At 39.9% G+C, this 15,184-nt stretch overlaps 1 protein-coding gene across 2 annotated transcripts in view; it reads left to right on the forward strand.

Moving 5' to 3' along the window:
* Window positions 1-15,184, forward strand: part of Nell2 (neural EGFL like 2) — a 338,769-nt gene that overhangs the window by 53,720 nt on the left and 269,865 nt on the right. For both annotated transcript variants that reach the window (XM_005354010.1, XM_013348697.2), the window contains one exon: window positions 2,927-3,077. In XM_005354010.1, the coding sequence (XP_005354067.1) occupies window positions 2,927-3,077 (151 nt within the window). The remainder of the gene's footprint in view (window positions 1-2,926; window positions 3,078-15,184) is intronic.

Below are 15,184 nucleotides of genomic sequence, written 5' to 3' on the forward strand. Positions count from 1 at the left end.
CTACAGGCCAGAAGAGGGCACCAGACCTCATTACAGATGGTTGTGAGCCACCATGTGGTTGCTGGGAATTGAACTCAGGACCTTTGGAAGAACAGGCAGTGCTCTTAACCACTGAGCCATCTCTCCAGCCCCTCTAATATGCAATTTATAATGAAACAGAGCTGAGATTTCTACACACTACAGAGTTCTCTAAGGGTTAAATTTTTTTTTTTTAATGTTTAGAGGCTTTGCAAACTGCGTACAGTTTAATCAACTTGTTAAGTTTGACTTTGAAAATCATCATCGTTATTTTGCCTGTACAGTTTATACTATGGAAATGTTGGAAGGAGAGTGAAAGCGGTGGGATGTGATAGTAGTCCGGAAATAGTGTAATTCTAATTTGAATTAAGTGACAGTAGGGTGTCACTAAAGTCTGAAAAATAGTAAACTGGTGAGTGCTAAAACATCAGTCACCTGTTCTGTATTGGGGAGGAGGTGGTATTTATAATTGAATTCACACATGGTATTTTTGATGTCAGGTTATGGAGGAAATTAATTTAAGTTTTTACACATTGCAATAAGTGGAGACTCATTAGATTATGGTGGCAATTGCTGTGATCCTTTTTTAATTGGAAAAGAAGAAAATAATGCTTACCCATTCTTTGTTATTGTAAGATAGATAAATCCCTTCCTTAACTTCAATATTGGCTTCAATGTCCATATTCTGATAATAAGCTCTCTGAAAAAGGAATTGAGATGACACTGTGACTTGTAATAGCTACCAGAAAATATTGAGCATTAATTTAGCTGAAGAAATGAAAGACCTGTACCCTGAAAACTAAAGAATATTGTTGTAAGGCTTAAAAACAACACAAATAATTTATCATGTGCTTGAGGATTTGAATAATAAATATTGTTAAAATGCTCCTACTACTCCAAATGACTAAAGAGTCAGTGCAATTCTAAGAAAAATTCCAGTGACATTTTTCAAAGAAATACCAAAAATTCTTAATAATATGAGGATATGCATTCAATCAATGTGCTATCTGTTCCCCATATACATTCAACAGGGTGAGGTTTCTAAAGTAAACTGTAATTTGTCTCTGTTATGTAGTGACAGGGACGTGTGGTTTCCAAAATCTGGGGTGGGGGTAGGGATGCTTTAGTCTTGTGTCTGATTATTTGCTTTAGTGGTCAAATTCATCTAACCGAGGCATACCTGAGAATTAAGGTGGGCAACAAATAAATCAGATATGTGTATACAGCAAATGATTACTAGAATCATACAAACTTACCCATGCCCTCATTTGGTTGGCATTTTTTGACATAATAAGGTTTACGATCTACTCTCAATAAGTATGAAATTGAATATCAATAGCCACACTGTTCACTATAGTGCACAGTTGCACTCCAGGATGCATTAATCCTATAAAGATAAGATTTTGAAGCTTTAGTCAGTATCTCCTCATTTCCTGTATTCCCTTGGCAATGGTAGCCACCAGTCTACTCTCAGCGTCTTTGAACTCAGTGTTGAGTAGATCGCACATGAGTCTCTGGTGAGATTACTTCAATAAGCCTTATGTCATGTCTTGCAGGTTTGTCACTGTTGTTGAACATGACTGTGTGGTGGTGACACAGGACATTCCCTACTCTCCAAACCCCATTCTTCCTGTTGAGAGCTACTTACCTTAGTCTGTTTTCACAAAGAAAAGATGAGAATGGTTTGGACACAGCCCTGACTGCGTTTCTGACACCCATCAGTCCTATGCGCTCAGTAAATGGGAGAGCTTCCTGCTTATGGTGATTGGTGTTTTTCTAACCGCCTGCTCATTGCTTTCTCTATCCCGTTTCTCCCACATCTTGCCAATTCTGAGTTTGGAGTTCCTGACTAAGCCATATGAAAGTGCAAAATAAAGTTTCACTTTTCCTAGGCAAACTTGCTGGGCTGGGCTTTCTCTAAGCTCACAGAGGAGGGGGTGGAATTAAGTCCTATGTATTTCTTTCAACAAATATGGTGAGAAAAATTGATCTTCCTGCTTCATCCACTGCACAGAAGGCTGAGAGTGACTAATTTCACTGATCTTTTCAAGAATCTATTTATAGCGAGCCTTCTGGCTAAAGATTCCACTCCAGAGAGAGGCACACAGATTTAAATCCAGTTTTTTTTCTCAGGAGGTGTCAGAAAAGTGAGCTGGCTCTAGAGTGGTTGGTGGCTTGGGTCTTGTTGTAGGACACACATCTCTTTGCCATTGTTTCCGATGTAGCTAAGGTAATAGGCCAGAGAAAGGTTGTAAAGAGAAAAGTTGGGAGCGCTCATTTTCTGGGAGTGTTCTTTGATTTTTTTTCCCTCAAAGATGACATGTTCTGAAAAGAGGTTTCTGAAACACATGCATTATTTCATGTGATTTGTGGCTCCCTGTGTTGTATACAGCATAAGGTCTTATTAGGAGGATTTGCCAAGAGAGTCTAGAAGTTGGTATCTGCAAGTTATTCTGTAGCACAATTAATAAAAACCCAGAGACAGAAATTGGGGTTAAATCTTAATGTCAGAAAAGCAAAACAGTCAGCCACTGGCTCTTACCTCTATCTCAATCTGAAATGGTGATCCTGCCTCCAGGAATCTCAGAATGAGACTGTGAGTGAGAGCTGTCTCTTCCAGTTTTATAATCCTCTCTAGGACTGGCACGCACCATTACTGCCTGGTTTTTATGGCAAACTAGTGTGACTACTGGGATTAAGGGTGTGTCACCACTGCCTGGTGTGTAAGGTTGATCAATGCAGCTGTTTTACTCTCTGAACTTCAAGCAAGCTTTATTTATTAGGATACAAATGAAATATCAGTACATTATTCTTTGACAAAGTTTTAGATAGGTATTTGTAAGTTATAATTTATAAAACTAAACTCTAGTGTGTTTTTAATGCATGTTTATTATTTACTTAATTTTAGATTCCCCCAGAAGCATAAAAGCACCTACTGCTATAGCTGAACAGTTTCTCCAGAAGCTGAGAAATAAACATGAGTTCACAATTTTGGTGACCCTGAAGCAAATCCACTTAAATTCAGGAGTTATTCTCTCTATCCACCACTTGGATCACAGGTAAGCAGAATTTGTAATGTTTCTGGTGTTTTCTGTGTGTGATTGCATTATAATACAGAAGAGAAGCAAACAGAAGCCTGCTATTGAAGATGTGTGAGGGCCTTTATTTTTTTATTTTTGTTTTGTTTTTGTTTTTTTTTAATTTATTTATTTATTAAAGATTTCCGTCTTTTCCCGCCACCGCCTTCCATTTCTCTCCCCCTCCCCCAATCAAGTCCTCCTCCCTCCTCAGCCTGATCTAAAGCACAGAGAGATATATATCATACAGAACACAGACAGAGTTCTGCCTAAAGACAAAGGAAACCACTGCATCAAAGCATGTTGGGAACCTACAAACGTTGACTTCTAGGACATATTTGTCAGTTCCTAAATTCCACAGGGGCTGTCTTCCTCAGTACTAAAGGCAAACATACTTCTTAATTTTTGATCATTATCCACAAAAGTCCAGTATTTGTACTTTGGAAAAGTGGTGTGCTTAGAATTTTGTTGTCTTATAATTTTAGTCTTTGTACACAGAAGTTTCTGTCTCACCTGGTCCTGTAGCCATCCAGTCCTAAAGAAACACACAGTGGCTTATATTAATTATAAACTCTTTGGCCTACTAGCTCAGGATTATTATTAATTAGCTCTTACAACTTAAATTTACCCATAATTTTTGTCTATGTTTAGCCATGTGACTTGGTAACTTTTCTCAGTAGGGCATTCTCATCTTGCTGGTGATTGACTCTCTGCCTTTTCTCTTCCCAGAATTTTCTTAGTCTGGTCGCCTTACCTTTACTTACTGCCTGGGTTCTGGCCAATCCATGTTTAACTGATACAAGTGATAAATCTTTACAGTGTACAAGAATGTTATCCCACAGCAAATCATAGACAGGGAACTTACCCAACACGCCAGGACACTCACAGCTGTGTTTAGTAGTATAGATTGAATGTCATTGCTGTCTTATGAGTACTTTCTCCTTTCTGTCACACGTGGAAGGATCAATAGGAGAGCTGGCCAAAGAGGTCGAGAAAGAAGGGACATATGTAGCTATAGACAGATGCATGCATAGTGAATAATACCTGAATACTGAATTATAGTATAGAATAATGCAGGCCTGAAAATAATAATTCTGACAGTGAAAGTGTCTGCATGTTCACATTTCAATGCTTCATACTATCATATTTATCTATTTGTTGGAGGCCATGGGATTATACACCAAGTGACAACTAGTGTTCAACAGGCTGACCTACCAGATGACTCATTCTCTACTAGGGAGCCCCACTTGGTACAATTGCGGGGTCACTGACTGTAGATAACTGTTTGTCTCTGTAATTTCTCTCATGAGTCACTTTATCTCTTCCATAAGAATAGCTTTGAGTGTTTTTCCACTGTGTGTGTGTTTATCTCATGAAAACAGTCCATTTACTAGGTGCACATATATATGTGGATGATCAGGAAGATAACTTCTCATTAATCTGTATAATTTCAATATATAGAAAACATGCTAGGACATGCTTCATAACTAGATCTATTGTTCTACAAGGCTATAAAACACTTAAAGATTGCTTTGTTCTTTTTATTCAGATTAACGCAAGACAATAACAATTTCTCCTCAGGCAAACTGCACACAATTAGCTCAATTTTACCTCAGAGGAAGTTCAAACTAGACTAAAGCTTTTGTAAATGAATCTTAAGCTAAAAGCTTTACAGTTATGCACAAGGTCAGAGTCGTAGGTGTCTAACCAAGGTTATTCATACAACCTTAAAAAAATCATGCCAATACTTTGCCTGCCAAGTCTAGTTGATAAAAGATCCATGTTTCAAAGCTTATATCACTGTGCACTGTGCCCCTGCCCTCTGGTCACAATCTTATTCCAGAAACTTTGAAACTTTACATTGCCACGGTAATGGCTTTTGCCCTTATTACTTACTTGTATGTGCTTTTGACCAATGAGAAAGAACTCTTGAAATTTTTTTTATTATTACTTCAGCCTCAGGTAAAAAAGTATATTTAGGCCAGAGGAAGAGAGAAGCAGAGAGAGTTGGGCCAGGGAATTGAAGCAAAGGTGAAGCAGAAGTTACAGAGGTAGAATAGAGCTGGCAGAAGGATAAAGAGCAGGACTTGAACAGCATGTGTATGAGTAGAAATTTTCTAAATTTCCTTTATTAACCTGTAGTATCTGACTTGAACCCTGGAAGATAGTTTTTGTGAGATGGACTCACAAGCTATTGATATTTATTAATTATTTATTAATCACATGACTATCTGTGTCTTCAACTGCTCATCTGTGAAGTGGGATAATAATGATAGTTCCTCCTAGGCGATTGTGAAATAGTTTATAAACCCAAGGTGCTTCAGATATATAGTAGTCTTAATAATCTTGTTCAGATTTAAGCAAAAAACACTTTTTATTTGGTTCTTTTTATGGAGATTAGGCAGCCTAAAACTTTTCAAATCTTTTCGAAGTACGTAAGGCTAAACTTAATCAGAACTATGAGAAGAACAAAATGCAGCAAGATATAGAGAGGAGGATTCTTAGGTGCTCTTGTTATTAAGGTTTGAGGCCTCCCTGCACTCCATCCTAAGCACCAGAGAATAATTTCATAGGGGCTTGTTCTCCCCCAGGATCTGGCTTATGCTGAAAGGGAGGGCACCATCCAGACATCCATCTGGGAACTGCTTAGTACCTTGAGAACAGGGTAGGAAAAGGGGAACCCCATCTCCACACAATTGCTGCAGCTTTCTGAGGTGGGGTGTCCTTCTGTATATGTGTTTCTTTTATTGGATAATGATAAAACTCTTTGGACTATTGCAGGGCAGAATATAGCCAGGCTAGAATATATGTAAAGAGTAGGTAGAGTCAAGGAGACACCATGTAGCTGCCAAAGGAAAGTTATATGCCAGAAACTTACCAGAAGGCCACAGCTTCATGGTGATACACAGAATAATATAAATGGGTTAATTTAAGATGTAAGAGTTAGTTAACAAGAAGTCTGAGCTAACAGGCCAAGCAGTATTGTAACTAATACAGTTTATGTCTGGGCAGCCGGAAAATGATGGAGCAGTCTCTGACTACTGCTTTCCCCTTGCCACAGACCACTTTTCAGGTACCCATCATGAGGTTGGGCTGGAGTCAATAACATTCACCTCTGCCCATGTCAGGCACCATGAGTCACACAACATAAAGGAAGATTGTTCCTAGGAAGAGTAGTCTGATCTGTGACTAGTCATCTGTCCATGCTAGGGACATTTCTCCTTTATGAACTCACTATAATTTTCTTTCTCTGAGAAGACACACAACTCAGTTAGCGGTCTTCCAGGTACTGTCCCTTATATGTGATGGCCACTCCCAGCCTCCTTCCTTAGCCCTCTGCCCTGTGATAACCAGATAATACTGCACCCTCTGCTCATTGTGTTCTCATGGTGAGTTCTACATGGTCACTGTTTCTGGAGTCCCTGTGTCAATTCTGTAAATTCTTTGCTTATTCATCTTATTTTTGTTTATAATACTGAAAAATTTTAGTCAAACAAACACCACATCTGTGATGTAGCATATATTTCCATTTATGTAGAATGTAGTTCATTTTTAAGGCATTAATTCTCAGTGAGATGACAACAATGGAAGAACACAGTCAGCCAGTGTGTGCTACGTGAGTTCATTTACCATTGGTATTCAGTAGAGGTTAAGAGTATAGCCTTGGAGACAGACTGCATGTCCAGTTGATCTACCACTCACTGGCTCTGTGACAGAATACATATGTCCCCCTTTGCACTTGAGCGTCCTCCTCTGTAAATCCAAACGAAGTTTTTGAAAATGGTAGAGAAAACATCTACAGAAACTCTGCAATCACAGAGGGTCATCACGCTCATTCTCATCCTATTGATGACACAAACAACCATCAAGGGTGCTGTGAACTCTTCACAAGAGCTTGTGGGAAGATCCTTGAGACCAGGCTGCATCACTATGCAGGTAGTGTCACAAGGGAACCATTAAGTCTCTCTTTTTTCCCATAGCATCACCTGACCAGCTAGTGATAGCATCAGGATCCAAACCCACTTCGTCTGTTTGTCGAGTCTGGGCTGCTGACCACTTTATAGTGATATTTCCTAAGCTAGACGTCAATGGACTTTTCACTATGCAGTTTTTCCTTTCCTTATCCGTTACTATGCTGGTTAATTGTTATTCTTTTATTGACTGTGTGTGTGTTATGATATATATATATATATATATGATATGTATTGCATGTATTTGGATGTTCATTCCCATGTCCCACGTGCATGTACTTTGGGATGGCAGAGGAAGGTGCCAGATGCCCTGCTATCATTCTCTACATTATTCTCTTGAGACAGTATTTCTCCTTGAACCCAGAACTCACCATTTTTGGCTAGATTTGCTGGCCAGAAAGCTACAGTGTTCTTATAGTTTCTGCTCCCTCCCCTAACTGAATTACAGGTTTATGTCTGGCTATGCCTGCTGTTTTACATAGGTCCTGGGGATCCACACTCAGGTTCTCATATTTCACGCCACACATTTTTACCTTCTAAGCCATCTCCCTTCCCCCATCTTTTTAATTCTTACCCATATGTTTGGCTTCATCATTAGTGTCCATGTAAGGGAGTTTGTGGATGTATCCTCGGGAACAGATAAAGCAATGTGAACATGCAGAGGAACCAAAGGAAGAAACTCAGCTAATGGTCAAGAGGATGACACCATTCTTAATGCTCAGACAAGGGTTTTCTGATGATTTTTTCATAGGTATCTATACTGGATGGCCTCAGGAAATAAGGTTGAGGTTCATGCCATGTTGTAGCATCTTGCCAGAGTAGACTTTAGAAAATCACATCACAACATTGGTAACTGCATATGTCAGAGTTTGAAGGTCTTTGAAACAGTTTTAGAATTTCAGGGTGCTTGTAATGTGTAGGGCAGTTATGTGCAACCAAGATTTTCTATCGAATAAGCCAGGGACTTCTGCTATGTGACATGTTGGGTTTCCATATTAATTGCTTGTATTCTTTTCTGTAACTCTGTCACTTCTAACTAGCAATGACTGGCGCAAGCCCAACTCTCCCTTTCTGGTTTATTCTATTAAGGCTTTTCTATCATCAGCAAGAGGCTGATAGTGCTGATTGTGGGTGGGGCTGCGTAACTTCGGGTCACTTCTGAGCACATGTTCTTGCATAAGAGTTAGAAAGCTAAAGGGCAAGAGTTTGTGAGTTAGGATACATAATTCAGAGGATAAAGTGTCTGTCAGGAAACAAATACTGGAGCAACAGTATTAGCAGTAGAGGTTCTGTGAGGCTGCCTCTGTTCTGACTCTGGTACCCTACCTCTGGGCTAATTGTAGTGAACCGTGGTTATCAGTCATGGGGAAGTAAGAAGAAGGCAATAAGTGATAGAAACTGGAGATACTGGCTCAGCTCTGAGATGTGCAGACAGAAGCAGAGCTGATCAGTAGACGAGTGTGTGTCAGCACAGAGGCTGGGCTGCTCTTTGGCCATACAGATTCCTCCCTTTCTACTTTCCCAAGTCTACTCAAGTCTCCACAAGCCATGCCTGTCCTTTCCAGTGCCCCCACCTCCTCTCCAATTGACCAGGGCAGAGTTAGTATCCCTCTTTTTGGTGTTCTGACGTCCAACACCTTTGCTGATTGTTTGCTTGTTTCATGTGTATACACTCATGCGAATTCCACACCAGACACTCACCAACATTCCTAATGCTTCGACACTTTTAATACAGTTCCTCATGTTGTGCTGACCCCAATCATAAAAATTACACCATTGCTATCTCATAACTGTAATTTTGCTTTTGTTATGAATTATAATGTAAATATCAGATATGCAGGATATCTGATATGTGACTCCCAAAGGGGTTTCAACCCACAGACCTCTGATGTAAAAGAAGCAAGTTATCACCACTCCTGATCCCAGCTAGCCAGGATCATCCCTGGGGGAAAGAAGGTTTTTTTTCATTGAAGATATTACATTTTCGCACCTATTTGCTTGCTTGTTTGTTTACTATATAATATGTAAGCAGGCACATGCCATAGGACCTGGGGAGGTCAGAGGACAACTTACAGGAGCTGTTCTCTCCTCCCTCCTTGTAGTTAGGCTCTGAGGATAGAGCTCGGGTTCTCCAGCTTGGTAGCAGGCATTTTTTCCCTATCTTTTTTAAAAAAATCTTTTTTATTAAAAATTTCTGCCTCTTCCCCACCTCCCATTCCCTTCCCTCTCCCCTATTTCCCTCCCCCTCCCTCTCCAGTCCAAAGAGCAATCAGGGTTCCCTGCCCTGTGGGAAGTCCAAGATCCCCCCCCCCTCCATCCAGGTCTAGGAAGGTGAGCATCCAAACAGGCTAGGCTCCCACAAAGCCAGTACATGCAGTAGGATCAAAACCCCGTGCCATTGTCCTTGGCTTCTCATCAGCCCTCATTGTCCGCCATGTTCAGAGAGTCCGGTTTTTCCCATGCTTTTTCAGTCCCAGTCCAGTTGGCCTTGGTGAGCTCCCGTTAGATCAGCCCCATTGTCTCAGTGTGTGGGTGCACCCCTCGTGGTCCTGACTTCCTTGCTCATGTTCTCCCTCCTTCTGCTCCTCATTTGGACCTTGGGAGCTCAGGCCGATGCTCCAGTGTGGGTCTCTGTCTATATCTCCGTCCATCGCCAGACGTTTTCCCTATCTTATGGAAGGCATTTTACAAATGAGTGTGCAATAAAAAAGTAGACCTCATCTCATGAGCAGTGTGCCATACACTGCCTGGTAGGCCTTGGAATGTCATGAGCTGGCAGGTATTGATTTGTAGGCTATGGTATGGAAATTAGTAAGACATAGACATCAGCAAGTGTGACAAAGCATGGCTTTTGAAATATGTATTTTTGATAAGCATTATTGTTGGACATTTCTCATGTGCTAACATATGTACCACAAAGAGATCCTAGAAGATGACTGTGAAATGGGAAGAGGAGGGTGGGGAGAGGTTGACAGTGGAGGAGACAGGTGGAGACATGGCAGTGTAAAGGTGACCAATGGGGAATAAAGAGAAAAGTAGGAGAGGGAATGAGTGAGTTGGGGAGGTAGGAAAAGAGCAACAAGAACTAAAGATGCATGGAACTCCCATAATGAAACCTGTCACTGGATGTGCTAAACACCAACTAGCACAGCAACCATGGCAACAACAGTCTCTACATAGACAACTGAAACAACATCCTTGAGTTATTCTCTGGAGTGCAGAGAACCTGCGGCAAACATTCTGCAGCACAGTGCTGCCTGCCACCCTGGCACCTGGTCAACTGCCATGTGGCTTTCTAATCCTTTTCTTCAAATTGTTTGTGTGAAAGTTAACATGATTGGCAATGAATTTCTGCTAAATAGTTAGGTCATTACTGTCAAGGATTATATATTATTACATATTCAACTTGAAAATTCCATTCTCTGTATCATGTTGTCATAAGTTAAAAGCTTAAATAAATCCTTGACAAATGAAGACACAAGTAAACAATAGAAAGTATAAACATGTCTGATCTGGAATCATAAAATTTGTCAATGCTTCCATCAGGGTGGACAGTGGAACTGGGGAAATGCTTAGGTGTCTCTGTGGATGCACCCATGTCCACTAGATTCTGAAATGTCATTAGCTCTGGCATGAGTGGTCTAGTCCACTAACAGGCAGCCACCGCATCAAAATAGTTGTAAGACAAGTTCTCTAAGAATAACAGTTTCTGTAACGAGCTGTTCCACACCTGGAAACCTAAGCACACAACTTGGTTGGTTTGGACATGGACTAATGGGCCTGCCCTGGATTCTGGGACACCCAAAGGAAACACAGAGTGTCTCAGAACTGGATCAGGTGTTAGTCAACCATGGTGTGCAAACTGCACTAGACAACAGCCTAATTGTGAAACTATGAGGTCCTCCCTGGCAGTGCATCAGTGAGCTACAAGGAAGGCTCACTTGCCCGCCTATCTGAGGTGCTGGCTTCAGACGATACTGTCCAAAAGGAGGCTGCTATTAAAAATTAAAGCAAAGTTTACGTGGGCATCATGGGAGAAGACTGTAGGCGCAGATTTTCCTGAGGATGCATAACCATCTCCATCACCTGTAAACAAGCAGCAGATCTGTGCGCTTGTCTGAGAGAAGGAAGACACTTGGGGCAATCAGCAGTCCGCTTGGCATTTCACATGTCAGAGGACTGTTTTTCAAAGTGAGAGAAGAGAAAATGGGTCAATACTTTTAAGATACTGCTAACAATTTCTTCAGTGACTGGAGAAGAAAAACATGCACAAAAGTAAAGGCTTGCTGAAAAAGCAAAAATAGATTTGTCAGTAAAAAATAAATGAGAACTTTCTCTGCAATTTCCAAAGACCTCTGTTTCCTTCCTGTGTGTTTTTCAAAACTGTAGTTTCTTTCCAATAAACACAGTCTGCGCTATAGATGCGGTATGATTACCTGGCCCATCTTCTCTATAGTTGATGAGATTTCTCTCTTTTTATGAGATGGTCTTTGGATTTACATAAATTGGTTCTCATGGAGTTGCTATCAGAATTTTCCTGATATCCAAGTGTTTTTTATACTTCTAGCTTTGAATGCTCTATGAATAGCATACACAGAGATAATTTGTGGCAATAGCTTTGAAGATGAATATAAAAATATCTTGTAGCTTGCATTCTTTTTCTGTTTTAATCAACTTGAGGTGAAAAGATGACTTTTTCTACTCCTTTAATATTAATTATTGTACATTCTGGGAGAGTAAATGGATTTGCCTATGAGGTCGATAAAATACAGTTGTGAATGTTTGTCATGCTATAAGCTGTTCTTTCATGACACAAGTAAGTAAAAATTACTCTTGATGGCAATATTTGCTTGGCTTAATGGTTTTGAACTAAAAGATGACTTTGTTTATTGTGGGTAAAATTAACAGGTTGACCTGAAAGCGGCTGCCCCCTTCATTCTTTGGCGGTGTGCTAATAACATTAAAGATAATAGCATTTATAAATTAAAACTTCAAACTCCAAGTTCTTCATGATTTAAACCCCTGTACTCCAATCTTGTTCTCCCTCCAATAGTTTCTATATAGTTATTTATCTCCAACAAAATTGCATTTCTAATGTGCATTTATACTTCCTCTGTTCCAAGATGGCCATGATGAGTCTTCTATGTTAAGTCTGCATTCATGTGCGTTACTGAGAGGAATAGAGCTAAACGTGGGACTCAGTAAACAGATAACCTTTGCCTACTTCCCATCAGTACCACGTTTGCTTTTAGGTTAACTAAGGTGGAACCGAATTTATGTCTTAGAATTTATGTCTCCTGGGGCACAGATCTCCCACTTCCGTGGTGAAGAAGTGAAAGAAAGGGTCAGGCGATGAAAGGAGACAGAGACCCACATTGGAGCACTGGACAGGAATCTCAAGGTCCAAATCAGGAACAGAAGGAGGGGGAGCATGAGCAAGGAACTCAGGACCGCGAGGGGTACACCCACACACTGAGACAATGGGGATGATCTTTCGGGAATTCACCAAGACCAGCTAGCCTGGGTCTGAAAAAGCATGGGATAAAACCGGACTTACATAGCGGACAATGAGGACTACTGAGAACTCAAGAACAATGGCAATGGGTTTTTGATCCTACTGCACATACTGGCTTTGGGGGAGCCTAGGCAGTTTGGATGCTCAACTTACTAAACCTGGATGGAGGTGGGCGGTCCTTGGACTTCCCACAGGTCAGGGAACTCTGATTGCTCTTCAAGCTGATGAGGGAGAGGGACTTGATCGGGGAAGGGGGAGGGAGATGGGAGGCGGTGGGGGGGGAGGCGGAGATCCTTAATTGAATAATAAAATTTAATAAAAAAAATAAAAAAAATACAAAAAAAAATAAAATAGGGTGTGTTCCTGTGGGAAAAAAAAAAAGAAAGAAAGGGTCACATGGTCACTGCTGTCGTGACTATTTACTCTGCAATCCCAGAGGTTCCTTATTTCCTATGTAATCCTGCCTCCCTCGTCAGGGATGGTTCCAGGTCTCCATCTTGTTTGACCATGAACAGTCATGAGGCTACAAATACACCAGATGGAGATGAAGCCTTCTCCTCTTTTCTGTTGCCGCAACAAACTGCAGATCATGGGGGGACCAGTGTTGTGGCTGTTTGTTAGGCAATTTTCCTAGGAACAAGGCATCTAGGCTGTCTTGATCTGAAGATATTTAGTCCTTCTGACTCAGTGCTACAATACTGTGGTATTCTCTACATTACTCATTTATATTTGTCTACTTTATGCAATTTTTCTTACTGTGAGGTCTGGTACTCTATTACATCTACTTAGATTTCACACTAATATAATAAAAAATGAGGATATAGATTTTTTCCAGAGTGATAGCCAGTCTAATGTCATTTAATTTCACCTTTTAATATGAAATGAAATCTTACGTTAATATTAGAAGTTAATCTTATTTTCTCCTCTGTGTTATTAATTAGATAAATGTGCCAGCAATATACTATATGCAACTGTTTTCCTATTATAAATGTAGCTTTCAGTGTACTTATTTCAAAAGTGTATTCTACACTTCATGTCTTCTTCTCACTACTAAGGATGTGCCTTTGCTATCTGGAATATCCTCTTGGTATGGCGCTTAGAATCAGTTGTTAATTTATATTACATACATGAATAGGCCTTGTATTGAAATCATATTACATTTGTAGATTAAATGGTTAACTTTTTATTTTATGCTCATGGTACTAGCTTTCTTAGCCAGAGTTTTAGTTTATCTTTCTATTTTTCACATTTTATGTTCTTTTCTTATAAGAGTGCACACATTCTTTATTAAACCTATTTCTAGGATCCTTTATAAGCTGGATGCTAGTGAATTAGGCTCTTTATTTTGTGCGATGCTTTTGAATTTGAAAGAGTTATCAGTTGCCATATTACTAGAAAAATCTCACTTTTGTTTTGTACCAAAGGCGACTTCATTCACAGTACTTAAGGCAAAAAAATGGAGTTTTTGATTCAACTTAACATATACCAACATTGTTGTCGAAATTAATTCTATTTTCCTTAATCGGAAATGCATGCATGTGTGTTTCAAGACTTTTCCAAGACGACCCTCGAGTGTTATTGCAATGCACTTTAATTCTTTGTTAAGGTCTTTGGACACAAAGATTAAACTACTGAAATACACTTTCTGCTCCTCATCAGATACTTAAAATGCTCAAATCACTCACTAACATTTGTAGAGATCTTTCTATCATTTATTAATCCAGGAAATATAATTCAGTTCATTTAGAACAGTGGTTTTCAATCTGTGGGTCACAACCACTTTGGCGTTTGAACAGCCCATTCATAGGGATTGCCTAAGCACAGATATTTACATTATGATTCATGACAACAACAAAATTACAGTTATGAAGTAGCAAATAAAATAGTTTTGTGGTTGGGAGTCACCACAACACAAGGAACTGTGTTAAAAGCCACAGCATTAGCAAGGTTGAGAACTAGTGACTTAGAACTTGTTTTATTTTTCCCTCTCGTTTAGTGTGTTCATTTTTAAACAGCCAGGTAAAATTTTGTTTTGCCGTCTCTATTGACAATGAGGTTAATGTTGTCTGCATTGCTTAAGAAATTGTATCTTCCCTGATGTTGTGGGCACTTGAATGCCATTGATTTTTTAGCGAAAGTCTTATATTTTCTCTTGTGGTTGAGCCATGTATTGATCTGTTTTATCACAGCTGAAGTAGAATTGAAGCCATTCATAGTTTCCTTTTTATTTATTTATTTTTTCGCCATTGACTTTTATCCCTTGATCAGTTTGAACGGTGATGAATCAGGTGATACCCTATTTCCTTTATTATTTACCCTTCTGTTATTTAAAACTGTGGGCCCTGTAGAGTTATCAGTGGTGGGGTGGTACATGCTGAGGTGGCGAGAGGTCCATAGGACACAGGAATGACTCAGGGTTGTGCTGGCAACCCATTCTGTCTAACTAGTAAAATGCCCTGGTCCACGCCAGGATAGAGGTGAGAAATGTGTCTTGAACAAACTGTATAGGCATCCTTCTGAATATTAACCTTCATCAGGCGATGAAAGGAGACAGAGACAGAGACCCACATTGGAGCACCGGACAGAAATCCCAAGGTCCAAAT

This window comes from Microtus ochrogaster, chromosome 15, assembly GCF_000317375.1.
Source record: "Microtus ochrogaster isolate Prairie Vole_2 chromosome 15, MicOch1.0, whole genome shotgun sequence".
Taxonomy (NCBI): Eukaryota; Metazoa; Chordata; class Mammalia; order Rodentia; family Cricetidae; genus Microtus; species Microtus ochrogaster.